The sequence below is a fragment of the Microcaecilia unicolor genome, chromosome 4 (genome assembly GCF_901765095.1).
Source record: "Microcaecilia unicolor chromosome 4, aMicUni1.1, whole genome shotgun sequence".
NCBI lineage: Eukaryota > Metazoa > Chordata > Amphibia > Gymnophiona > Siphonopidae > Microcaecilia > Microcaecilia unicolor.
Genome location: NC_044034.1, coordinates 360,943,218 through 360,970,056, shown reverse-complemented (window position 1 = coordinate 360,970,056; position 26,839 = coordinate 360,943,218). Strand labels below are relative to the sequence as shown.

General features: G+C 44.5%; 1 protein-coding gene across 5 annotated transcripts in view; it reads right to left on the bottom strand.

The window, feature by feature from the left end:
• The window catches only part of PIR (pirin), a 92,832-nt gene that overhangs the window by 41,673 nt on the left and 24,320 nt on the right, over nt 1-26,839 (bottom strand). For all 5 annotated transcript variants that reach the window (XM_030202321.1, XM_030202319.1, XM_030202320.1 and 2 more), the window contains 3 exons: nt 25,585-25,677; nt 10,168-10,251; nt 8,979-9,185 (listed from right to left, as the gene is read on the bottom strand). In XM_030202321.1, the coding sequence (XP_030058181.1) occupies nt 8,979-9,185; nt 10,168-10,251; nt 25,585-25,677 (384 nt within the window). The remainder of the gene's footprint in view (nt 1-8,978; nt 9,186-10,167; nt 10,252-25,584; nt 25,678-26,839) is intronic.

Genomic DNA, 26,839 nt, shown 5'->3' with positions numbered 1-26,839 from the left:
AAATGATTAAATACCGCAAGCATTCACTGAATGCATCCCTAGGAGCTCCGTAATTGTTGGTATGCACAAGAATTATTAGGACTCATTCCTGAGGACAAATGTTCCACAAGGTATGCTCCCCGCCCCCCCCCCTGAAAACAGCTTGAAATTAGAATCCCTGACAACTTGTAAAAATATATTAATTTGAAGTACCTCCAAGGGTTGTTGCTTGGCAGCATGCAGTAAGGGATGAGGTTTAAAAAGAGGCTGTCCACAAAATATTAACATGTGTTGATTTCCCTACGAGGAAAGGCTAAAGCGGCTAGGGCTCTTCAGCTTGGAGAAAAGGTGGCTGAGGGGAGATATGATAGAGGTCTATAAAATAATGAGTGGAGTTGAACGGGTAGATGTGAAGCGTCTGTTCACGCTTTCCAAAAATACTAGGACTAGGGGGCATGCGATGAAGCGACAATGTAGTAAATTTAAAACGAATCGGAGAAAAATTTCTTCACTCAACGTGTAATTAAACTCTGGAATTCGTTGCCAGAGAATGTGGTAAAGGCGGTTAGCTTAGCGGAGTTTAAAAAAAAAAAAGGTTTGGATGGCTTCCTAAAGGAAAAGTCCATAGACCATTATTAAATGGACTTGGGGAACATCAACTATTTCTGGGATAAGCAGTATAGAATGTTTTGTACTTTTTGGGGATCTTGCCAGGTATTTGTGACCTGGATTGGCCAGTGTTGGAAACGGGATGCTGGGCTTGATGGACTTCTGGTCTTTCCTAGTATGGCAATACTTATGTACTTATTCATTGTTTTCTTTGTTGCGAGGTGACTTTCCTCAATCCATCAGAAGAAACTAAGGGGTCCTTTTACAAAGGCACGCTAGCGTTTTTACTGTGCGCTAAATGTTAGAGACGCCAATAGAAATATATGGGCGTCTCTAACATTTAGCGTGTGCTTATTTTCAGCATGCGCTAAAAACACTAGTGCGTCTTTGTAAAAGAACCGCTAAATGTTTTAAAAAAATGAGGCTGTGGAGGCAGTGATCACAAGTCTTCAAATCATAGGAGTTCAGCAGCAGATGAATAGTCCATGCAGAACGTTTACCCTCCGAGAAAACAAACCAATCCCCATGCTCACGCCCCAACACAAAATGCCAGAGAATAAGATCAGTGAATGATACTTAAAGTTTATATTTGTTGCACTTGCCTTTGTGTTTTCCAAACCGAAAATTTTAGGAAAAACAAAGCTTGCACATTGGGATTGGATGCGTGGAGGGGCATTTTCGATATGACAACTGCATCCAGATTTTGGACGTTTTGGGAAAAATGTCCAAAAAATCCACTAGCAAACTTGAACATACTCAAAACAGAAAAAGGTCCAACTTTTTGTTTCGAGAATGGCCATTTGCTATACGTTTTTGTGCTCAGTGGGGCCAATATTCAGAATGCGGGAGTTAGCCAGGCCTGCCGCTGGCACTGATCCTGGATATTCAATGCCGGGCCATTTCCTGTGATCGGCCTTGAATATTCGGTTTATTTTCGGCCAGTTTCAACTTTACCGGCCCAAGTCAATATCTAGCGCTGGCTGGTGAAGTTGAAACTAGCCAAAAGGTTACGCCTGCTATTTCAGCGAGCCAGTTTGGCCATCAAACTTAGCCAGTGATGCGCTGAATATTAGAGGACACCCAGCTATATAGCCGGTTACCCACTAAGCGCCGACTGCGAAAATTCAGTGGGAGATAACCAGCTATCACCCGCTGAACACTGGCAGATAGCCAGTTAAGCACTATTTAACCGGCCAGGAACCGAGCTTGGCTAGTTAAATAGTACCAAATATCGGGCAAAGTGTGTCTATCTTTTCAGGCCATTTACAAAAAAAAAAAAAAAAAAAAAATATCAAGGGAAAAATGCACACAAACAAGGCATTAGGATGTACGAGGGGCCAGCATTCTTAGTAGGCAGGCCACACAGACATGCCAGCAGAGCAGTGGGGCACCCTAGGGGGCCTTCAGTGGATTTCACATAAAAGGTCCCAGGTACATATCTCACCGTTATTCCCTTATATTGAATGAAGAACCCTCTAAAACCCACCAAAAACCTAATGTACCTAAAAAATAGGTGACAACTGCAGGCATAAGGGATACTGTAGTGGTCTAGGGTTGGGTAGGTTTTTGGAGGGCTCACATGTTTCTCCACAAGTGTACCAGTTAGAATGGGATATGGACCTGGGTCCCCTTCTCCACTGAACAAAACAACCACAAAAGAAGGAAAAAAAACAACAACTCACGAAACCGTGAGCAGTGAAAACAGTGAGGTAAATCCAAGGAGGATAACAAAGAAGTCTTTATTGAAGATGCCTAAAAAAAAACGACTCGACACAGCCGTGTTTTGGCCTGAAGGCCTGCCTCAGGGATCTTGATGAATCTACATAAAAAAGACAGACATAAGTACATAAGTATTGCCATACTGGGAAAGACCAAAGGTCCATCGAGCCCAGCATCCTGTTTCCAACAGTGGCCAATCCAGGTCACAAATTACCCGGCAAGATCCCAAAAACGTACAAAACATTTTATACTGCTTATCCCAAAAATAGTGAATTTTCCCCAAGTCCATTTAATAACGGTCTATGGACTTTTCCTTTAGGAAGCCGTCCAAACCTTTTTAAAACTCTGCTAAGCTAACCGCCTTTACCACATTCTCTGGCACGTCTTGTTTTTTATGTAGATTCATCAAGACCCCTGAGGCAGGCCTTCAGGCCGAAACATGGCTGTGCCAGGTCATTTTTTTTAGGCATTTTCAATAAAGACTTCTTTGTTAGCCTCCTTGGATTTACCTCACTGTTTTCTTTTCACTCCCCCTTCCCTACAGTCCAGTGAACCGATCACTAAGCTACTCCAGAGACCTGCTTGCAGCTCTAATTGGACTGGCCATTACATCTGAAGATGTCAGACTGGTGTGCACTTTTTCTCACATTTTTGGGGGTGGAAGAGGGTCCGTGACCACTAGGGGAGTAAGGGGTTCATGCCTTAATCCTTTTTGCGAGTTAGGTGCGATTAAAACAGGTCTAGACCAAAACGTCTTTTTAGATCTGGACTTTTTTTGTTTTATTCTATTATGGCACGAAAACATCCAAGTTTTGGGAACGCCCTAATCCCGTTTCAACACGCCCCCTCAAGTCCAAGTTTCAAAACTGTGCCCCCTAGGGTTTTTCTAAGAAGAATGGCTAAATGCCCCTTTATGCAGTTTTTGATAAAAGTTTTCCTCTTTTGAAAACGAGCCCTGAAGTGTCTTCCCAGTTCTGTTTCCACAGACCTAGCCTCTGCTCACCAGGATGCATATTTCTGCCAAAATGCCTGAGCCTTTCCACTAAAAATAAAACTATTTTCATTTTTATTGTAACTAACATTCCCTTCCTTTCTTTCCAGCTTTACTTTTTAAATGTTTTTGATTATTTTAAAATCATCTTTATTGAAATAAGTATGTAACTGTTTTATTGTTCTTGTTTGGATTGCTTAACAACCAACTATGGGCAGATAAGGTTTGCCAGAAAAGTTCCCAAGCTGCACAAAACTTAGCTCCCTGTAAATTTGTAAAAGTCTTGATTGAATCCAAAGGCATTTCAGACGCGTTTGATAAATCATATAACAGTATCAGCATTGGAGTGAAAGACCCGAAGTAGACAACCAATCAAAAAGAATTGTTTTCAAAACGCCAGCAAAATTGAAACGCGGAGAAATGTCTTCCCTCCAGTCAGTGGCGTAGCCAGACAGCCAATTTTGGGTGGGCCTGAGCACAAAGTGGGTGGGCACAAAATTTTCTCTCTCCCCCCTCTCCCCAAAATTGGCTCTCTGGCTACGCCACTGCGACCCCCCCCCCCCCCCAAAACCACCGCTGCAGGTTTTTCCCCGCCACCTGCTGATCCCTTCCCCCAGGCACCACCTACTGGCATGCTGAAGGGCTTTTTTTCTCTTCCACCTCCCAGCCACCCGACCATCGGCACGCTGCAGGCCTTCTCTCCCCTCCCTCCCTCCCCTTCCATCTCCGCTGGGCAACGCCAGCCTAACTCTACAACAAAGCTGCACGGCACCGGGTCCGTCGGCATGCTGCCGCTACGCTCCTACCTTGTCATCTTTTGGCAGAGGTGTTAGTTCTGCTGCTGCTAAATCTGCAGCGGATCCACACGGTGCCAGGGCTGTCCCTCTGTACGCTGCTGTGACTGCTTCCTCAGCGCTGGCCCCGCCTCTTCAGAAAGAGTATCGGAGAAGGTGATGCGGGGCCAGCGCAGAGGAAGCAGTCGCAGCAGCGTACAGAGGGACAGCCCTGGCACCGCGTGGATCCGCTGCAGATTTAGCAGCAGCAGAACTAACACCTCTGCCGAAAGATGACAAGGTAGGAGCGTAGCGGCAGCATGCCGACGGACCCGGCGCCGTGCAGCTTTGCTGTAGTTAGGCAGGCTGGCGCTGCACGACGGAGATGGAAGGGGAGGGAGGGAGGGGAAACAAGGCCCATTGGGTGCACCGTTGCTGGGTGGGCCCCGGCCCACCCAGGCCCACTCGTAGCTACGCCCCTGCCTCCAGTAGATACATCAGCATCAAACACATATGAATCAAATAAAGGCAGTGGCAAGCATTGAACAGAGAACATGCACAAATGATGAAACAGTGTTAGCAGTCGGGACCACAAACGTTGCTCTACTACACATGTCCAAAACATATAGCTGAAAGAGGCATTAGGAGAACGACATTTAGGGCAAGACCTGCTCTGGCTAATCTATAAAGTGAAATGTTCCAAACCAAGGGCAAATTTGTAGAGCATTTCATGGTGGGGCACTGAAACCGCCCGTTTACGGATAGAAAGAACAAAGGCTTTTAACACAAGACAACATGACGTCTACATGCAGATCAATACTCCCATGTCCTATCCAAAGCAGCATAGACCACATCCTCTGTGGTGTCCTGTAAGTTAACAGTGGTGAAAAGTTAAGGAGACTCATTATTGAGAGCCCACAGAATAAGCTTCTGAAATTGTCTCTTGTACATCCTCCATTAAATGCTCCCAAGCCAAGGAGTGAACATTATGTCTAAGTTGCAGGTATGCAAAAAAAATCTTGACTGGTAAGATGATAGGTATGTTGGTTCTATGAACGGGCATGTCTTACCTTCATCCATTAAGACCTGAAGGAGAAATTTAATGCCCTTATCCGCCTATGCACCAAAATCAGTAGTACCCACACCAGGTAAAAAAAAACACACACACATATATATATATATATATATATATATATATATATACACACACACTTTAGATGGGTTTCCTCCAATAATGAGGCCACATTAATAAAAAGAACTAATATCATAGGGGAGGGGGGGAGGGGGTAGAAGGATTGGGAACTGTTATAGTGAGTAAAAACAGTTATAGCATAAAAGTGTTATGATCTAACGTGTTATTTGGAAGTTAACTGTGTTAGTTTGCATTGTGACTACATGTGTATAATTCGTATGAACTGTACAAGGATGAATAGATAGGGGTGGGGATGTAAAGGTTATAAAATGATGACTGTCTATACGAGTACAATTTCCCTAATGTATGAAGCGATACGGAGAGAAAGGTTTGTTTACTATTGACAGCTTTTTTGTATTGACCTGTCATCAATAAAAATTGTTATTACTTAAGAACTAATATCACCGACCCAACATAAATACACTCTGCAACACAGCATAACCAACGCTTGTAATGGACATTAAATAACCCTTCCTCTCCTTGTTCCCCACTATCCCTGAAACACATGTATCTTCAATCGACCACAATATCACCTTGTATTTTGTTTCTCTACCGGACTAGGCGAATGTACCTTGAATCGACCACAATATCACCTTGTATTTGTTTTTCTACCGGACTTGGCGAATGCCTTTACAGTACTATGTAAGCCACATTGAGCCTGCAAATAGGTGGGAAAATGTGGGATACAAATGCAACAAATAAAATAAATAAATAAATAAATAAAAATACTGACTCAAAAGCAATCGTTGCAAAAATAAACATGCAACAACTGACACAAGTGCAAAAGCAAAACCAGCCTAGCTTCCAAAAAAGCAGCAGTGAAAACAAAGAAAAATCACTTATCTGGAGCTCAACAGATGCCGTGCGTTTCATTTCAAAAGCTTCATCAGGGGTGTCCAGACTATATTGCCACAATAACTCATTTGCCCATCCAAACACCATCTGACTTTATATTGGGGTTGTGCAAAATTGTTATTCTGAGCAGAATAAGAATGCGTTGAGGTCTTTTTTCCTCCTTTGATATTTAGCATTGACCAAAAAAAAATAGTCAAAGAATAATTGAAAGAAAAATGTAATATAAAAAAAAATCTATTGCATAGAATCTTGTGAAGTTTGCTGATTTGACTTACAAATGCAATATAAGTCATGTCTCATCTCATATTTGGCACCCGAGAAAACAAAAAGTAAGACACCTAAGAAATTCATACAGAGGAATAATTTCTTTTAAAGAACAGATGTAAAAAAGAAAAAAAATCAGTAGATTACATTAAATTTTTTTTTAACTAATGCTTTACCTATATAAAAATGGAAGCAACAGGACTAGTTAGACTAGCAAAGGTATGCCAACAAATTAAATATTGCTGTGGTCTACAGCTGAATAATCAAAAAATCTTAAATTGCCCGGAGTGCAATAATATATCTGAAAAACACTGAAAATCACTCCTTTTATACAGTCTGTAGGTGAGCGCAAGACCCTGAACTATAATAGAAAATTTCTGTAATAGAATAGCCTCCATAGCCCAGGGAACCAACCTATCATTAGGACTCCACTGAATTGGCCAACATCATAGGCTCCTCCTGCCTTCCGAAAAAACTCACAAAAAACTCCCTAACTCGGGGAGAAAAAGGTTCTGTGAACAAAAAGCGGAGTATCTTCAATTATTAAAGAACGGTCAAAATCTGTGCACCCCACTACAGAGAGTACTTAATGGATGTAAAGAACTTGTATTAAGTCTCCGTACTTTTCGTATTTTTGATATCATCTCTTTAAGTCCTGATGGAGGTTCAGGACAAATATATTCCACGTATTAGAAAAAAGGGAAAAAAGACTAAACGTCAGCCGGCGTGGCTAAACAGTAAGATAAAGGAAATCATTAGAGCCAAAAAACAATCCTTCAGAAAGTGGAGAAGAGAACCAACTGAAAGTAACAGGATAGATCATAAGGAATGCCAAGCCAAATGCAAAGCGGAGATAAGGAGGGCAAAAAAGGACTTTGAGAAGAAATTAGCGTTGGAAGCAAAAATACATAGTAAAAATTTTTTTAGATACATTAAAAGCAGGAAACCGGCCAAAGAGTCGGTTGGGCCGCTGGACGAAAATGGTGTTAAAGGGGCGATCAAGGAGGACAAAGCCGTAGCGGAGAAATTAAATGAATTCTTTGCTTCGGTCTTCACCGAGGAGGATTTGGGGGGGGACACCGGTGCCGGAAAGAATATTTGAAGCGGGGGAGTCGGAGAAACTAAACAAATTCTCTGTAACCTTGGAGGATGTAATGGGTCAGTTCAGCAAGCTGAAGAGTAGTAAATCACTGGGACCTGATGGTATTCATCCCAGAGTATTAATAGAACTAAAAAATGAACTTGCGGAGCTACTGTTAGAAATATGCAATCTGTCCCTAAAATCGAGTGTAGTACCGGAAGACTGGAGGGTAGCCAATGTTACTCCGATTTTTAAGAAGACTCTTAAACTTGTATTAAGACTCTGTACTTTTCGTATTTTTGATATCTCTTTAAGTCCTGATGGAGCTGTGGCGCGTCATTTTCAAATCGAGTAGCTCAAGTAATATAGTTGGACACAATAGTCTGTGATGCAACATCCAATGGGTGGAGCTATGTTGTTGGCGTCCTATTTGAACGTCCGCCATTTTCTGAACCATTGTTCGTGATGGATTGAAAAGAAAAAAAAAAACATTTTTTGTCTTTTGACATTTCTCCTGATGAAGGTTGCGAAACAGTGGGGTCCCTTGCTGTCCGGGAAAGTTTGTAAGACATTGCGAGTGTGGAAGATTACTTATCAATACCCACTTTGAAAAAATTGGATTCGATTTATGACCGGTGCAAACATTTGACTGGAAGAAACGAATCAGCTATCTGAAATTCTTTCACTGCCGTTACCTGGGAATCAGGACGCTCTGACTTCAGAAGAGGCAAAAATCAGCGCTTTAAGCTAAGTGATTGGTTTTTTGAATGTTGTGGCTGATCCATGTTGAATAGTAAACACTGTAATTGTGCTCTATTTATGAATTTTTCCAGTTCACGTTACTAAGAGGTCTATGAAGGGAATTTACAAGTTCTTTACATCCATTAAGTACTCTCTGTAGTGGGGTGCACAGATTTTGACCGTTCTTTAATAATTGAAGATACTCCGCTTTTTGTTCACAGAACCTTTTTCTCCCCGAGTTAGGGAGTTTTTTGTGAGTTTTTTCGGAAGGCAGGAGGAGCCTATGATGTTGGCCAATTCAGTGGAGTCCTAATGATAGGTTGGTTCCCTGGGCTATGGAGGCTATTTTATTACAGAAATTTTCTATTATAGTTCAGGGTCTTGCGCTCACCTACAGACTGTATAAAAGGAGTGATTTTCAGTGTTTTTGAGATATGTGGTCTACAGCTCCAAGATTACGTCAAACATATAATCCAGAAACTATAAAAGAAAAAAAAAAAAAAACATTTAGCCCACCAGAATCATTAGAATGCCAGAGGATTTCTCTTCGGCACAATTCCATAGCAAACCAGTGGAGAGCGTCCCTTTTAACTGGCAGATTCAATACCAGTTACACATGGTCAAGTATAGCTTTGCAGTACTGCAATCAGGATGTATACATAAAAAGTAGCGCATAAGAGTTTATCTTGTTGGGCAGACTGGATGGACCGTACAGGTCTGTTTCTGCCGTCACCTACTACGTTACTATGTTAAAAATGCAACATTTTCCTTTACCTTGACACCCAAAGCCTCTCCAGAAATGACAACAGCAGTCACGCCGTTCTTTGAGGGTTTTGGAATGTCTTTACTCTTTAGCTCCTGGTACTCGGGTGCTATCATTTTATCCGAACTTCTCAAGTTGACCCAGAGCTGTAGGCCATGGGCCGGCTCATCTGAGCAAGGCATCTCCGCGTGAAGAATACCCCGACCCGCAGTCATCCACTAAAATATAAGACAGAGAAAAAAATACGTAATATGCATTCAATAAGACTCATTGTCAAACGGAGACAAAACATCCTGGATTTACAAAATCTGTGAAAAGAACATATTTTATATATGTAACAGTGATTTTATTTAAAGGTGGAGAGAAACTTATAAACTACCCACTATTCTATACTGCAAAATTATTGCTACATAGGGGGGAAAAAATCCTTAAGGACATATTCTGAATAACCATTAAGGTGAATCTTATGTACTTCTGACACGAGTTGGCCAGTGTTAGAACATATGTACACATTAGGGCTGCACTAAAAGTTTTAATCGCGCAATTAATCACATAAAGGGTCTCCCTCACAACACAGCAGATGTAAATTCTCAAAACCGACATATTTCAATTGCTAAACTGAAAATAATTCTTCTTACTTTTGCTGTCTGGTGATTTTATTTTTCTAATCTCTTGTTCCCTGCTTCTCGTTCCGCTTTCCTCTGTCTATGCTCTGAATTCTGTTTCTAGGAAAACCTATCTATTCATTATTTCTATTCTGGTCTTCTTCATTTCCTGCCCTATATTCATTTTTCAAGTTCAATTTTCTTCCATTTTTCTTCCTCCTGTAATCTGGCTACTTTTCATCTATTCTCTTCCCTTCACCTCTCCTCCAGTCTCTGTTCCATTCCCCTCTCACCGTTTCCTCTCTTTTTTTCTTCCCTTCCCTGGGAACAATCTTCTCTCTTCTTCCTTTCCTTTTGCTCCTCTCCCCTCCCTCTCTTCTTTTCCCTTCCCCTCTATGGCCATCCACTTCCCCCCTCCAAGAGTACCATCCCCTTCCCTTCCCCTCTGTGTACATGGCCAAAACAAATTATGGGAGAAAATCAACCCCTAAAGCACCTGGCGGTGTCGGGCCAAAGGGCGGAGGGAGATGAAGGCCAGACACCGGGGACAAAATGACAGGAGAGAAAGAGAGAGAATATTTTTCATTCAGAGTACCTGTAAATCTCCAGGACTCAATCTTCCACTATGGCCACAAAAGTCTTCATGGGCCATTGATCCTCCTGACAAGAGGTATGATACCTAGAAATCAAACACACGTTACTATTAACATTTTTACACACTTTAGACAGGCATAATTAGAAGGGTCTGCAAAAAACAAAATGAAACACTACTGTGCACACCTAAGGAAAAATTAGTTCTTACCTGATAATTTTCTTTCCTTTAGTCCCACCAGATCAATCCAGAGACAAATGGGTTATGTCCCCCTACCAGCAGGAGGAGATTGAGAGAACGCCAGAGCTCTGCGGCAGCCTCACTCTCAGTATGTTCGATAGCAAAGCATTAAGGAGAGAATGAGACCACAGAGAAAACTCCTGCCTCAAACAAAAGGAAGATGACCAGGAACTGTGGCCAACCAACCGCTGGTTATCCCTGGTATTTTCTGTAATACAACCAGCCCACAAACTGAAAAAGGAAAATGCGATACAGCATGCAGCAACGGAACCCAAGGGCGGAGAACCGCAGCAAGAGACAAGAGAGAACCTCCACAGGCAACAGACAGCTGAAGACCACCAGAGGCGACAGAGACACCAAAGACCATCCACAGAATACAGAGGGCACCATGAACTGGTAATCTCCATCGGTGAGCGAGACCCTCCAAAGGAGACAGAGGGAACGAAAGAACTCTGTTTGTATGCCAATGTCTATTGCACGAGCTAACTCCTGCTGTCAATGTCTCTGCATTGTTAGTCCATTAACATTCATATACTCTTCTCATTAAATTGCACACTGCTGTCTAATTCCTTTCTGCACTGGACCATCAGCTTGCAACTCAGGCCACGAAGAGTTAAGTGGGCAGCCGAAGAATATGAACTGGGCTTTCCTGCTCGTTGGTCAGTGCCTCAGTCACAAATTTTACAAACATTTTCATCATAGCTGCCGGGGGGGGGGGGGGGGGGCAGCGCCTCAATCCCACCCGCCCTCCGTCGTCAACCGTCTGCCACCGGGCCAGGCCCCCTGCATTGAAATCACAGCGCCTCTCACCTCCGTGTGAAAGTGCTGCAGGCAGCAGGGCAGCAGATTGCCTCCCTTCGGGCCTCCTTCCCTCCGTGTCTCTCCCTCGTCTGATGTAACTTCCACGAAGGCGGGACACAAGGAGGGAAGGAGGGAGGTGATCTGCTGCCTGCAGCGCTTTCACACGGAGGTGAGAGGCGCAGTGATTTCAATGCAGGGGGCCCGGCGGTGACCTCAGGGGGTGGGGGTGGGGCCCCCGAGTCCAGTCTCTCGGCGGCCCTGATTTTCATGTGCTGTGAGCAGTGAAAGCATTTCTGCACTACGGAATACAGTTGAATAAAAATTTTCATAAATTCCAATAAGTTCCAAGTATTAGACCTTGTGGTTACTGTGGTGAGAGTGGACCTGGCATACCACTAGAAACTATGACAAATTTATCAAAAATCACCTATGCATATTTAATGTTTGTTTAAGTTTACTGCTCTGAGAAGGAACAGATTTCACACTTTTCTAAATATTTGGCAGCTCAGAGGTCTATAAACGTACATTAAGGCAGTGTTTCCCACGTCCATTCCTGGAGTACCATTTGCAAGTCAAAGTTTTCAGGATATCCACAATAAATATGCTTGAACTTGATTTGCATACACTGTCTCTATTATATGCAAATCTTTCATGCATATTCATTGTGGATATCCTGAAAACCTGACTGGCATGGGGTACTCCAGGACTGGACTTGGGAAACACCGCATGAAGGCATTGCTAGTGTAGTTTCACAAGCAGGTAGGCTAGCTAGAATCAAAGGTGTAACCTGTCCTCAATTTGGGAAAGGGGCACATTTTTCCCCACCATTCTCGACACCCACTGTAACCCCACATACCTGGGCTGGCAGGATTCCCCAAGCCCTGCCAACAGAAGCTTTCCTACGGTGGATATTCACCGAAGCGCTGCCTGCCCTGCTTTTCCCCTCCCCCATGCGCATGCTCCCCCAAGGCTACGCCACTGATTAGAATTATCTGATACACGTTCTATATTTGTGACTCTATACACTGCTCCTATGCAGTGGTGTAGCTAGAACTCAATGTGGTGTGGGCAGAAAAATTGAGATTGCCCCCCCCCCCCCATAACACTATTGCTCCCAAGGCAGTAGGCATCAAGGTGGTGGGGGTGGATGCACATTTCCTAAAACTGACATATTACAATTAATCATTCCAGAAAAAACACATCTTGTACCTATGTTGTCTGATCATTGCTTTGGTCCTAGCGTCTTCTGCTTTTCTCTGTGGTCTCCTGTCCTTTTGACACTTCTCTATATCCAGCAATCATCTTTTCCGAGTGTCCCTTATCTGACCTGTCCAGTGTCCTCTCTATGTCCTTGTCCCTATCCTCCCCCTTCAAGCTCAGTATCTTTTCTCAGTCTTCCTATCTTACATTGTCCAGCATCCCTTCCCCTTGTTCCCTCCACAGACAGCATCTTTTCTGTGTCTTTCTCCCTCTCCATGTCTCTTTCCTCCTGCTCCCTCCTCCCTGGTCTGGCATCTTTCTCCCTCTGTTTAGTCAGCATCTCTCCATCCTTCCCCCCCCCCCCCCAGTCACGTGGGTCTGGCATCACTCTAGTTTCCAACCCCTTTCTCCCCCAGCAGTGGCTTGCAGCAGAACGCACTTAAGGCTGCCTCCTTGGCTGAGAGACCCTTTCCTCTGCTGCTTGCTGCCTCTCTGATGCAAATTGTGGCAGAGAAAAGGCTCCATCAGCCAGAGAGGCAGCTTTAAGTATTCTCTCTCTGCTGCGAGCCATTGCTGCGTGTGGAGGACCAACTGACTGGCTGGCCAGGGGAGAAGTAGGTTGTAAACTGGAGTGATGCCAGACCGGGCAGAGGGAATATGCAACTTCAGGTGGCCCCTATAGTTGGATGGCCTTGGGTATTTTGCTGGGCTCACTTAACAGTACATAAGAACATAAGTATTGCCATACTGGGACAGACTGAAGGTCCATCAAGCTCAGCATCCTGTTTCCAACAGTGGCCAATCCACACGAGTACCTGGCAAGATCCCAAAACAGTACAATACATTTTATGTTGCTTATCCTGGAAATAATCTGTGGATTTCCCCCCAAGTCCATTTTAATAATGCCTTATGGACTTTTCTTTTAGGAAGCTATCCAAAGCTTTTTAAAACCCCGCTAAGCTAACTGCTTTTACTACATTCTCTGGCAAAGAATTCCAGAGTTTAAATTACACGTTGAGAGAAGAAATATTTCCTCCACTCCCTTCCACTTCCTCCTACTCCAGCTTGATATTTTTCTATTTGCTTCATGGTCAGACCATGTATTGCAGAAGCCACAAGCAGGGCTTCACATTCCTAGGGCCCCATGGCTCCGGCATGTCCACTTACATAAGTACATAAGTATTGCCATACTGGGACGGACCAAAGGTCCATCAAGCCCAGGATCCTGTTTCCAACAGTGGCAAGATCCCCAAAACAGTACAAAACATTTTATGCTGTTTATCCCAGAAATAAGTAGCGGATTTTCCCCCAAGTCCATTTTAATAATGGTCTATGGACCATGCCCCTACTCTTCCTCAAAAAGAGGGAGGGGGTGAAGATATGTTCTTCAGTCTGTTTGAAGCCTGTACGATGGTTTATTTGAGAGGGGGAGCAGAAGGAACAGTTCCCTCCTCTACTTGTTTACCTTAAGTTATTTCTATCTGTATGGTTTCAATAAAGAAGGAATTCAAAAACAAAAGAGAGAATCCATGGAATGTTGATACTATTTGGCATTCTAGAATCTTGCTGTTCTTTTGGGATTCTGGAATGTGGCTACTATTTGGGTTTCTGCCAGGTATTTGTGACCATGTATTGGCCACTGTTGGAAACAGGATACTGGGCTAAGATGGACCATTGGTCTGACCCACTATGGCTGTTCTTACGTTAATCTTACTATAGGCATTTATAGGGAAAGGGAAATGGGACTTGATATACCGCCTTTCTGAGGTTTTTGCAACTACATTCAAAGTGGTTTACATATATTCAGGTACTTATTTTGTACCAGGGGCAATGAAGGGTTAAGTAACTTGCCCAGAGTCACAAGGAGCTGAAGTGGGAATCGAACTCAGTTCCCCAGGGTCAAGGTCCACTGCACTAACCCACTAGGCTACTCCTCCACTAGCAACATTCCATGTAAAAGCCTGCCCTTGCAGATCAGCAATGCGGCCGCGCAGGCTTCTGTTTCTGTGAATCTGACGTCCTGCTGATCTGCAAGGGCAGGCTTTTACATGGAATATTGCTAGTGGAATAGCAACATTCCATGTAGAATCTCAAATAGTAGCAACATTCCATCTAGAATCTCCAATAGGGAAAGCAGTGGCGTAGCCAAGGGTGGGCCCAGGCCCATCCACTTTGGGCTCAGGCACACCCAGTAGCAGCACACCTATGATGTGTCTGGCAGGGATCCCCAAGCCCCACCATCTGAAAACTCCCAACAACTGTCCCTCCTGCATACTTTGTAAATAGCAGATCTTTGCCTGGAGTGAGTAGTGACTCTATGCATACTGCTCGCACCGGCCCCACAGCCTTCCCTCTGATATATTCCCGCCTATGCGGAAACAGGAATTTGCATCAGAGGGAAGGCTGTGGGGCCAACATGAGCAGGTGTATTAGTTACTGCTCACTGCTGGTCATAGGCGGTCGGTGGCCCAACTGTTTGGGGAGGCTAAAGGGGGCGGGGCTTACATCTACAATTGTCTGACAACACAGAAAAAAAATAAGTAAAAATAAGTCACAATTAATACCTTTTATTAAATTTAGATATTAAATATGTATCATATGTCAAAGAATAAAGTGGTTGCTTAAAGCATGTACTAACCACAATTGCTCAACTGCAAAACACTATGCACAAATTTGTGCAAAAACACACTCATAAACCTTACTGTACCATAACACTGGGCAGACCCTAATAAACCAATATACCACCCATACGGAAAATGCAGACCGACAACAATATGAAACAAGGGATCATAATATCACAATTCTCATGTAGAGCCACAAAACACCCTTTTAGGGTGGAAAGTGTTCACAATGAGCTCCTTTTATGAACGACTATATGTAGATCCTTCAAGAGGTAGTGTGTCATGATTTAGGCTCTAAAACCTGATGATTTGGTGCCACCTCAGTAAGGCCAATACACAATCTCTCCACTGCAAAGCACTATACACAAACTTGTGCAAAAACACACTCATAACCTTACCAAACCATAACAGTACTAATTCCAAGGACAGGACGAGCTACAACCTTATGGTGGAAAGGCAGCACTGTAATTACACCGGGCTCTAAAACACCAGTGCACACCCTAGTGAAACAAAACAAAAAAAAAAAAACCCAAAAAGGGCTGCAAATACTACACGCTAGCAGAATACTGCACCTTGATCACACATGAAAAACACATGACAACAGATATGAAGGCAAAATACTGAACTGGAAAGTTACCTGAAGAAGTCAGACTCAGCACGCAGCAATACTAGAAAAATTTAAACTTACATGCAAAACATCACAAATGCAAAACACATGACAACAGATATGAAGGCAAAATACTGAACTGGAAAGTTACCTGAAGAAGTCAGACTCAGCACGCAGCAATACTAGAAAAATTTAAACTTACATGCAAAACATCACAAATGCATATTTCCAAAAGCTGACATATTCCAGTTAATAAATTCTGAATAAAATACTTTTTTTCTACCTTAGTTGTCTGATCATTTAGTTTTTCTATTCACTTTGGTCCCAGTGTCTTCTGTTTTACGCAGTGTCTTCTTTCCATTTGATATTTTTTCTCTCACCATGTCCACCATCCTCCTGTGTCCTTATGTGTCCTGTCTACCATCTGTAGCCCTGTCCCTATCCTTTCTGCACTTTAAACATCTGCCCTCAAATTGTTTCAATCCAGCCCTTAAATTCAGCCATTTCCCCTCCATCCATATCCAGCATTTCTCCTCACTCCCTTCTGTCCCTGGATCCACAATCTCCCTCTTTTTCTCTTTCCCCTCTAGTGTATATCTATCCCTCCCTCTCATCCATCCCCATGTACAACCTCTCTTCCCTCCTTCTTCTCTCCCACTGCCCATTTCACTCTCAGTATCTCCTTTCCTTGCACCCTGGGCCCAACATCTCTCTGTTTCATCCTCTTCCTTCCCCTTATAGCATCCCTCCCATCCCCATACAGCATATCTCTCTCTCTCCCCCACATCCATGTTCAACATTTTCTCTTGCTGTGCATCTGTCCCTCCCTGCTCCCTCCTCCTTCACATGCAGCATTTCTCCCTCTCTCTCCCCATGCATCTCCCCCACCAACATTTCCCACCTCCCTCTCTCACCTCTACCTAGCATTACATTACCCCATCACCCCAACAGTGCTCCTGTCTCTCTCTGTCTCCCTGCCACCAGCCAGCATGCTGCCTCAGTCTTCCCTACCGGCGCTGCCTCGGTCCCTGACTCCCTGCAACATTCTTATCTTCACCCGTACCCGTCGCCGCCAGCGCTGCCTGCCATCCATCTCACAGGCAGCCTCGCTCCTGCTCCCCTTTGCCGCGTCCTCCGGCTTTCTCTGATGCACTTCCTGTTAAACAGGAAGTGCATCAGAGAGAGCCAGAGGACGCCGCAAAGGGGAGGAGCGGGAGCGAGAGCGAGGCTGCCTGTGAGATGAATGGCAGGCAGCGCTGACAGCGACGGGTGAAGGCAGGCAAATTGCGAGGGGATGTTGGGTGGGCTCTGGCGGGGGGGGGGGGGGGGGGCAAGGAGAGCTGCCGGTCGGGGAGAGCAGGAAGGACGGTGGGAGAGCTCCCTGGCTGCTGCGGAAGCCCTGCATTTGTGAGGGCAGCAGCCAGGGGAACGTCAAGATTGGGCTGGGGAGGCTTAGCCTCCCCAAGCCTCTTATACGGGGCGCCTATGCTGCTAGTGAAAACCTATTTAAAATGTATCCCCGGGTGGGGGGGGGGATGTTTGAGAGATCATATGGCATACAGACGAGAGAGGGAGAGACCAAATCACTTTTGGGACAAGGCAGAGTTCTTCTGCCCACTCATCTTGGGCCCAGGTCCACCCCAAATTGGGTGTCTGGCTACGCCCCTGAGGGAATGGGAAATGGGACTTGATATACCGCCTTTGTGTTTTTTGCAACTACATTCAAAGCAGTTTACATAGTATATACAGGTACTTATTTTTGTACCAGGGGCAATGGAGGGTTAAGTGACTTGCCCAGAGTCACAAGGAGCTGCAGTGGGATCCGAACTCAGTTCCCCAGGATCAAAGTCCACTGCACTAACCACTGGGCTATTCCTCCACTCCAAAGCACAGTGAATGCCACTTGTAAGGGTCTCTTACTTAGGTTTCTTTGAAAAGACCTGTATTTCCCCAAACACATTATAACTCACTAAACACGAGCTGTTTTAAACAAGTGTGGCTGAAGACGTGATAGCGCAATCTGCTTCACGCCACCCAGGCTGAGAGCAAAGAAGGAATAATGTAACTATTTGCTAACATTTGGCAGATGATGCAAATTTGCCCAGAATTACAGGTGGGCACTGGCAGAAAGCAGGAGAAATCTGTGCCAAGTTCTCTCTCTAGTTAAGGATTTGAATTTCCCCACTGTGAAAAGCTAGGCTGTCAGTGTGGGAACGGGCAAATCCTACCCCACGGAGTTAAAAAATCTAAACCAAATATTGATTGTGGTGTTGGGGGTGGGGAATAGGGAGAGGGCAGCATAGAACAAACAAGGTAGAACAGGTCATACGTGTTAACGTGGGCATGGTCTGAGCCAGAGCGTTAAATCAGATTTTTGCACCGAGACAAACGTGAATAATTTCAAAGAGAAGAGAGTGGATGCCTGAATTACAGTTTCTGGTGGATACAAAACAAACAGTGAAGTAATTCAAGGGTAAGGATCACATATTTGATATACTGCCCTCCTGTGGTACAACCCAAGTGGTTTATAGGTTATGTACAGGTACTTTTTCTGCCCCTAGTGGGCTCACAATGTAAGTTTTGTATCTGGGGCAATGGAGAGTTTAAGTGACTTGACCAGAGTCACAAGGAGCCGTAGTGTGAAATGAACCTGGGAACAGCCGCACAAACTGAACACCAGCACTGAAACACCTTCCAAACTGATGTAAGTCAAAAAATTAAAACAAGTTACCTAAGGCTTTCAGCATAGTTGCACTGGAGACGGCCAGGGACTGAATGACCTACGGCAACCAGGCAGTGCCCGAGGGCCCAGAGGCTTTCTTCCCCCCCCCCCCCCCGCAAACTACAGCCCCCCTCCTCCCCAAGCCTCACTGGGCCATCCCCAGTCCCACCCCGAAGGGTCTGGTTGTCTAGTGACCTCTGCGGAGACATGAAAAGGACCCCCACTCTTTACTACCTGCTGCTGAGTTTTAAAAATGGCTGCCGACACTTCCTGCGGGAAGTTTCGGCAGCCTTTTCACAGCAGCGCCAGGCAGCATAGCGGAAGCGGGCAGGAGAGAGTGGGGTTCTTGCCTGCATCTGAAGAAGCCACTAGACCACCAGGGTTCAAGGTAGGACCGGGGAGGGCCCACTGAGACTCAACGGGTCTGTAGTGTGTATGGTGTGGGGGGGGGGGGGGCCTCCTCCAATGACTTTTACTGCCTGGGGACCCAGGTCACTGTCAGTCCGCTCCTGATGGAGCCAGAAAACACCCTTCCTTTTCAGATGCCACAAAAGGGATCCTGATCCTCCATGAATACCAGACCCCGATGGTAGCCTGGGTCATTTCACTAATGGTACAATAACAGCTACAATATTTTGGAAGACTCTGGCACAAAACATCCCTGATAAGTTCAACAAGGCCTACAATCATTTCTTTTTCTAACTGTTTTTGATTAATACATTGGCTACAACATTTAGTGACAGGGATGCTGCCAGCTCTGAAATATGTTAAAAATACCAGGGCCAATATTAAGACCAAGGGAGTGAGGAGTGGCCCAATGGTTAATGCAGCGGACTTTGATCCTGGCAACCTGGATTCGACTCCCATTGCAACTCCTCATGACCTTGGGTAAGTCACTTAACCCTCCACTGCCCCCCCAGGTACTGAAAAAACACACGAGCCCTCTAGGGACAGAGAAAGTACCTGCATATAATGTGTACAGCGCTACGTACATCTAGTAGCGCTATAGAAATGAGTAGTAGTAGTAATAATAAGCTGGGCTTATCAGTGATTATTTTTGGCTGGTTTCAACTTAACCGGCCAAGTCAATATTCAGCGCTGGCCACCGGCCAAAGATAGGCCTGCTAGTTTGGTGGCCCAATTTGGCTACCAAACCTAGCCGGCGATGCGCTGAATAAGCAGATAGCTGGCTATATCACACTGACCGGGAATAATCAGTGGGAGAAAACCAGCTATCTCTCGCTAAATATTCACGGATAGCTAGTTAAGCGCCATTTACCCATCAGGAGCCGTTCCTGGCCAGTTAAACAGCACTAAATATCGGGTGGACCATGTTTAACATCTTAGCTCTGCTATCAATTGATTTAACTTTTTCTCTCTCTCTTTTAATTTTATTCAATTACTGTATTACTATAAACTAGGGCTGCGCATTAATCACGATTAATGTGTTCATTATTGACTGCAATTAAAAAAAACATTTTTAGTCACGATTGATAATTAACCACCTGCCCCATACACACCGTCAGTCCGGCATTTCTCCCTCCCCTTCCGGACAGCCAGTGGCTCTCTCTCTCTCCCTTCCTTCCCAGTTTACCTTTTTATTCATAGTAAGTTGTTGCCCTGCAGCGGCAGCCTTATTGAAACGGTGCTTCCCTCCAACCTGTCCTAAAGGATGGGTCCAGGGTCAGAAGCAAAGGCCCGCTGCGGGTTGCAAATAAAAAGGTAAACGGGGACACGAGATCCAAGATGGCCGCGCTCTGTTAGGACGCTCTGAGTCGCGCTCCTCCTGAAAATGCCTAAGCGCCGAGGGAAGACAGCGGCCAGAGCCTCCCCGCTTACCCCCTCATTACCTGGTCCAATAAACCGATTTGTGCGACCACTGGGGGTTAACCAAAATGGTGGAACGCCTCCGGTAGGGAACGCTGGCAATTGGGAGATATCAGCTTCCTCCAGTTTGGATACCACCTTGAGCCCCGCCGCGCGCTCTCCACCTCCTCAGCTGTTAGGCGCAAGCTCCTTCCTGCTGGAACCGACAGGGTCGCCCCCAAGTGGGAATCAAGGACTCAGAAGAACGCTGGTTGGAGATTTCGTTTGCTACAATGGAAGGAACAGAGGGCAGTTTGCCCGAGGAGTCGCCGCGGTTTGAGAGGAGAGGAGCTGAGGAACAGGGTGAGAAAAGTGGACAGTCATCTGCAAGGTATGAACTTCCTAAAGAGTTGGTAGTTAAACCAAAGGAAGTAACGTTGGATGTATTGTGGGACTTAACGTCTACCCTTGGACAAATATTTCTTAAACAGAATAATGAAATCGTATTGAGAGTAAACTCCTTGGAAGTTGAATAACAAAAAAGAGAAGAAGAGGTTAAGGCCTGGACGAAAAAATGGATCAAAGAATTGCGAAAAATAGAAACTTTACAGCCAATGATGGCAAAGGACTTAACGAATCTAAGACAAAGAATGGAAATATTTGATAATCACACTAAAAGTCATAATCTGAGATTTGTTAATTTTCCTAGAGTTCCTAATGTAGCCCCTCTTGAGATGTTAAAACATTACCTACATAATGTTTTGAATATACCAGTTCAGAATTTACCACCATTCTCTCAAGTCTATTGTATCCCAGGGAAAGACTTGAATCCAGTTGAACAGCCTTTAGAGGTCTCTCTTTTGCTTGAATCTTCCGACTCTGAATTGGCAACAGCCGCCACTTTGGTGGCGACTGCTGCACTATTGCCTGACAAAGATTGGATCTTCCGTTTGTTTTTCCGTAATAAAAAAAAACAAAATTTTAGGTTTTAATATATTGCTTTTGTCCTGATGTCTCAAAAGAGACAAGACGACGGAGGAAACAATTTTTGCTCCTTAGGCCTGAGGTTCTGCACCTGGGGGGGGGGTACCTTTTTTCTAAGATACCCCTGCAAGTGCATAATAAGGCTTGAGGGGAAGAAATATGTGTTTACAGATCCTGCCCGTGTCTCAGTACTTGTAACCTCAGCGAAACTGGAAAAGCGCTAAAGAAGAGATACTAACCCTACTTAACAGAGAATGCTTAATCCTGTATGTTTAATTTTTCTTTATTTTTTTCTCTCCTATTTCCGAATTCTTGGATCTCAATTTATGGACTTTGAGCATCATTCTTCCTGATAATTTTTCTTATTATTATTATATGTACCCTGTTTCCCTGAAAGTAAGACATCCCCCGAAAATAAGACCTAGTAGAGGTTTTCCTGACTTGCTAGGTATAAGGCCTCCCCCAAAAGTAAGACCTAGCAAATTTTTGTTTGAAAGCAGGGCCGCTGAGAGCCAGACAAGGCCGCCCCCCACCCACCCTCCATCTCTCCCGGAACTCCTTCCTTCCGTGCCCCACCCTCGCGGACGTTACATCAGGCGAGGGCGGGACACCGAAGGAAGGAGTGGCCTGCCCTGCTGCTGCAAAGGTGAAAGGAGGTGTTTAAGGTTAGTTCCGGGAGCGACGGAGAGCGGGCAGGCCAACCCCAATCCAACCCCGATGTTTCCCCGAAAAATAAGACAGCCCCTGAAAATAAGACCTAGCGCATTTTGGGGGGCAAAATTTAATATAAGACAGTGTCTTATTTTCGGGGAAACACGGTAATTTCTTATTTACTGGATGCTTTTCAAAACAAGATTGTTTCTTGTAGGATATCTTAAATGAATAATAAAAAAAAAAAAAAAAAAAAGGTAAACGGGGATGTGAAAGAGAGAGAGCAAGCGTGCAGGCATTCAGATAGCTCCGAGTGGTAAATCCAATTTTATTAGAATATAAAATGGAAAAAATAATCCCAACTTATCACAGTGGCCAAGGGGCCTCGAACTACAGTTCCTAGATTCTGTATCTGGCCACTAGGTGTTCCCATGGAGCTGTGGCAAACTTCCCTCCCCTCTGAGAAGCTAGAATACTGGCTCCAGTAATCTTAGTCCCAGTCACCCCAAGAACTGAAGACACAACATCTACTAAAAGAGGTCTTTTGCATAGCAGCACCCAGCAGTGACTGGCCTGAAGTCATTTTAAATCAAACTTAGCTAACATTAAGAATATAGGCAAACTGCTGGCCAAGCAGTCTTTTGGTATCACTAACATTAAGTGATTACGCCATCTAGTGTATAAATCACGTACAGAAAATATAATCTAATGTGGAGCAAGACAACCTTTTCAATTTCATCCATTCCTTGTTTAACATTTTAACACCTACTGACAAGGCCCACAATTTTGTGCACCAATATCATTTTTCCACGCAATCGCCTTGCCCTGTTTTAACACAGGCTGCTGCCATCTGGTACCTACTCCTGGTAATTCTGGACATATCATGTCAGCTCAGGAACACACTAATGATCAGATCTTTTTTTTGAATGACATACTTAGAACATAAGAACATAAGCCATACTGGGTCAGACCAATAGTCCATCTAGCCCAATATCCTGTTTGCCAAACAGTGGCCAAGCCACATCACAAGTACCTGGCAGAAACCCAGATCGTGGCAACATTCCATGAAGAACCCCAAAGAACAGCAAGATCCTGGAATCCTAAAGAGTGACAAGATTCCATTCAGAATCTCAAAAAGTAGCAAGATTCTGGAATCCTAAAGAGTGACAAGATTCCATTCAGAATCTCAAAAAGTAGCAAGATTCTGGAATCCTAAAGAGTGACAAGATTCCATTCAGAATCTCAGAGTAGCAACATTCCATACTATAGATCCCAGGGCAAGCAGTTGCTTCCCATGTCTCTCTCAATAGCAGACTATGGACTTTTCCTCCAGGAATTTGTCCAAACCTTTTTTAAACCAGGATGCACTAACCACCTCCTCTGGCAAAGAGTTCCAGAGCTTAACTATTCGTTGAGTGAAAAAATATTTCCTCCTATTTGTTTTAAAAGTATTTCCATGTAACTTCCTTGAGTGTCCCCTAGTCTTTGTACATTTGGAATTAGTAAAAAAAACAAAAAAAAAAAAAACGATGCACTTCTACACCACTCAGAATTCTGTAGACCTCAATCATACCTACCCTCAATATAATCAAATCAAATATCCTAAGTTGTCCTTCTAATAACACGTCTGAATCGGCAGCAGATTGTACCAGACGCATCCAGGCGCATTAGTAGTTTCCAACAAACAAACTATTAAGCCTGGATGCGTCTGGTACAATCTGCTGCCGATTCAGACATGTTATTAGAAGGACAACTTGGGATATTTATTTTCCACTAAAAAGAATACTGGTGGACGGGAGGGAGAAAATGAATAAAAAGTTGTAATACCAAAACTGAATTAGGAACTACCTTTACTGTACACTAGAAGAATAATTGTTTTGTACATGTTCTATAACCATTAATCTTCATCAATAAATAAGATTTAAAAGAAAAAAAAAAAAAAAAAAAAAAAAAGAATACTGGTTTGGCCCCTGAGGCAGGCGCTTTTCTGCACCGAAACACAGCCCCCGTGTAGGGTCTATTATTTCATTAAAGACTATACCATTGTTCCAGTTTTGGAGGCCCTTTCGTGCATTTTAGTTTGTGTACTTTTGGACCCTCGCTTTTGCTATTTACTTGGCGTAACTACCAGCAACTAAAACTTTAGCCGCGCGGATGGGCGCTCACTGTATTTTATAAACCACACCAAATTTAGGGTTATTTCATAAAGTACGCCTAGGTGACCATTTATCAAACCAAGAGTATTTTGGTGAACTACTTGTCTATTCTTTCTATAAAGCCGTCTGCTTGTTGCCGATAGACTAGTGTCGTGCCACGTTTGATTTAACGTTCATGAATGGCACATACTGTGGGGGGCATCACCAGATAAGCCCTCCATGAGACGTGCGGACTTCATTGTTATGTCAAAGCTGCCATCTTGGTAAGAAATCCTCCCAGAGAAATGCACAGCTTTAAACAGCCAGGCGAGAGCTACTGAGCACATTGAAGACATTCTTGGCTAGTTTGATGCCTTGGTAAGAGGAGAGATTTACCACCTTGAGAATTCAGGTTAAGGCAGATGGCACAAAACGTGGAGTCCAGAATTATGGAATAACTCCACACATACTAGCATATGAAAAGACCTGCTTGTAACAGTGGCGTACCAAGGCGGGGGGGGGGGGGGCGGTCCGCCCCAGGTGCACACCGCTGGGGGGTGCTGCGGTGCGCGCCTGTGGGCTCCGACTTCGCTAACTTCACTCATTCGCTGCAGCTCCCTCTGCCCCGGGGCAGAGGGAGCTGCAGCAAATGAGTGAAGTTAGCGAAGTCGGAGCCCACAGGCGCGCGCCGCGGCACCCCCCCCAGCGGCGTGCACCCGGGGGGGGGGGGCACATCGTCGATCCGCCCCGGGTGCCATCCAGGCTGGGAACGCCACTGGCTTGTAACCCCAAGGGAAAAGGAACTTTCTTGTCTGACTGAAATTGATGACGGAACCTACGTCCAATAAGTGGCGCCCCAGGAAACATCACAGAGATTTGGTGCTTCTTGGCAGCACTTACAAATTTTTTTCTTCCAAAGCACTGCAATGCTGTAGGAAGGAATCATAAGATACACCTTACTGCAGAAAAAGGAGGAGAGAGGATAAGACTCAGGTTTCCTCAAAGCCCACCGAGACAACGTTCAAAAACCCTGCAAAGAGAAAGGGGAATGGATTTGGCGGTTCAATAAAATCACCAAAGCTTTCTCCTTATGCACCAGCCCTTTTTCTTCATGATGAGAGAAAGAAGGCGGGGGGGGGGGGGGGGGCAGAGAACACAGATATCTCCGAGTTACACACCTGCTCCAAGTTTCAAACCCTCAAGAAGGGCAAACCTTTTAGAAAGGCACCTCCTGGGGTCAACAAAACCCACCTGACAACTGGGCTCAGATCTATCTCAGTAAACAGACCAGCATTCCATGCTGTCTGATCAATCACTGGAGACAGAGAAATACAAAGCTTTCTAAGGGTGCACGGTGTCCTTAAGGAGAAATACACAAACTACTTCTGTCTCCATCCGCTGGTGGACAGACATAACCTACTAGTTCCGGACTGGTCTGATATGGAAGTTAAGAAAGATCATGAGGTCACTGAGAACAATAATTTAAAATCCTTTGTTGAATGTGTGGTGGCAGTCAAACAGAAATATGTTAATTACTCAGAAACTCAAAGACAAGCCAATAGGGAAAAAGGGACAGTTCAGGTGAAGTTTGCACTCAAGACTGATATTTGCAATTTTGTAGTTTTAGGAGGGGAAAAAACCCCAACAACTTACCGTTTCAAAGCCCCTGTGAGGGTGATCAGGAAAGCCTGCAGGCTTCCCCCCTTTAAACTCATCCAGCATCAAAAATGGATCCAAATTTCTCAACTGAAATATAAGAAGGGGTACCAAATTTTTTAACTGGCATATGCAATGTGGTGGTCACATGTGTCTTAATACATATGAAAACCATTTTTGCGTTCAAAAAACATCTGGCCTTTAAAAACAAAACATAAGAGCAGCCCAATACCAGAACCAAATTAAAACAAACATTCATACAAGCTGTTTTAAAGTTACATGTGCAAAAAAACAAACAAAAAAAGTGGATCAAATATAGCCAAAGACTATTTTCAAATGCTATCAGATTCTAAGCCTAGAAAATAAGATATCTTTTTTTATTGGACTAACATTTTTGATTAGCTTTCGAAGGTAACACTTCAGATCTAACTGTACAATTATTGAATTTCTCAGTTCCATTCTAATTGTTGTTATACATGGCCGACACAAATCGGGTGCACTGTACTTCAGGCAAGCAGACCCAGGCCCACCCCCCCCACCTTACACTTGTGGTGGTAAATGTGAGCCCTTCAAAACCCACCACAAACCCAGTGTAGGTGCCCCCCTTCACCCATTAGGGCTATGGTAGTGGTGTACAGTTGTGGGGAGTGGGTTTTGGGGGGGCTTAGCACACAAGGTAAGGGAGGTATGCACCTGGGAGCAATTTGTGAAGTCCACTGCAGTGTCCCCTAGGGTGCCCGGTTGGTGTCTTGGCATGTCAGGGGGACCAGTGAACTAAGAATGTTGGCTCCTCCCATGACCAAAGGGCTTGGATTTGGTTGTTGCTGAGATAGGCGTCCTCGGTTTCCATTATCGCCGAAAATCGGGGACGACCATCTCTAAGGTCGACCTAAATTTCGCAAATTTTGGGCGTCCCCGACTGTATTAACAAAATGAAAGATGGGACGCCCATCTTGTTTCGATAATACGGGTTGACCCGCCCCTTCGCCGGGACGTCCTGCGAGGACGTCCTCAGGAAAACTTGGGCGCCCCTTTTGATTATGCCCCTCTATGGCTCCTGTCCTCTAGAAATTGTATTTCCTCTCATTTTCTTTTTCCGACTATATAAATTGTAAACCGGCCAGAAAGGTTTCTTTAGACCGGTATATCCAATATTTAACTTTGTATGAAGAGTATAATAGCTATTTAGCTAAGTTTTTGGTGTTTCGTGTGGCTGGAATCTTACAGTAGAACAGCTGCTAATTTGTTCTGG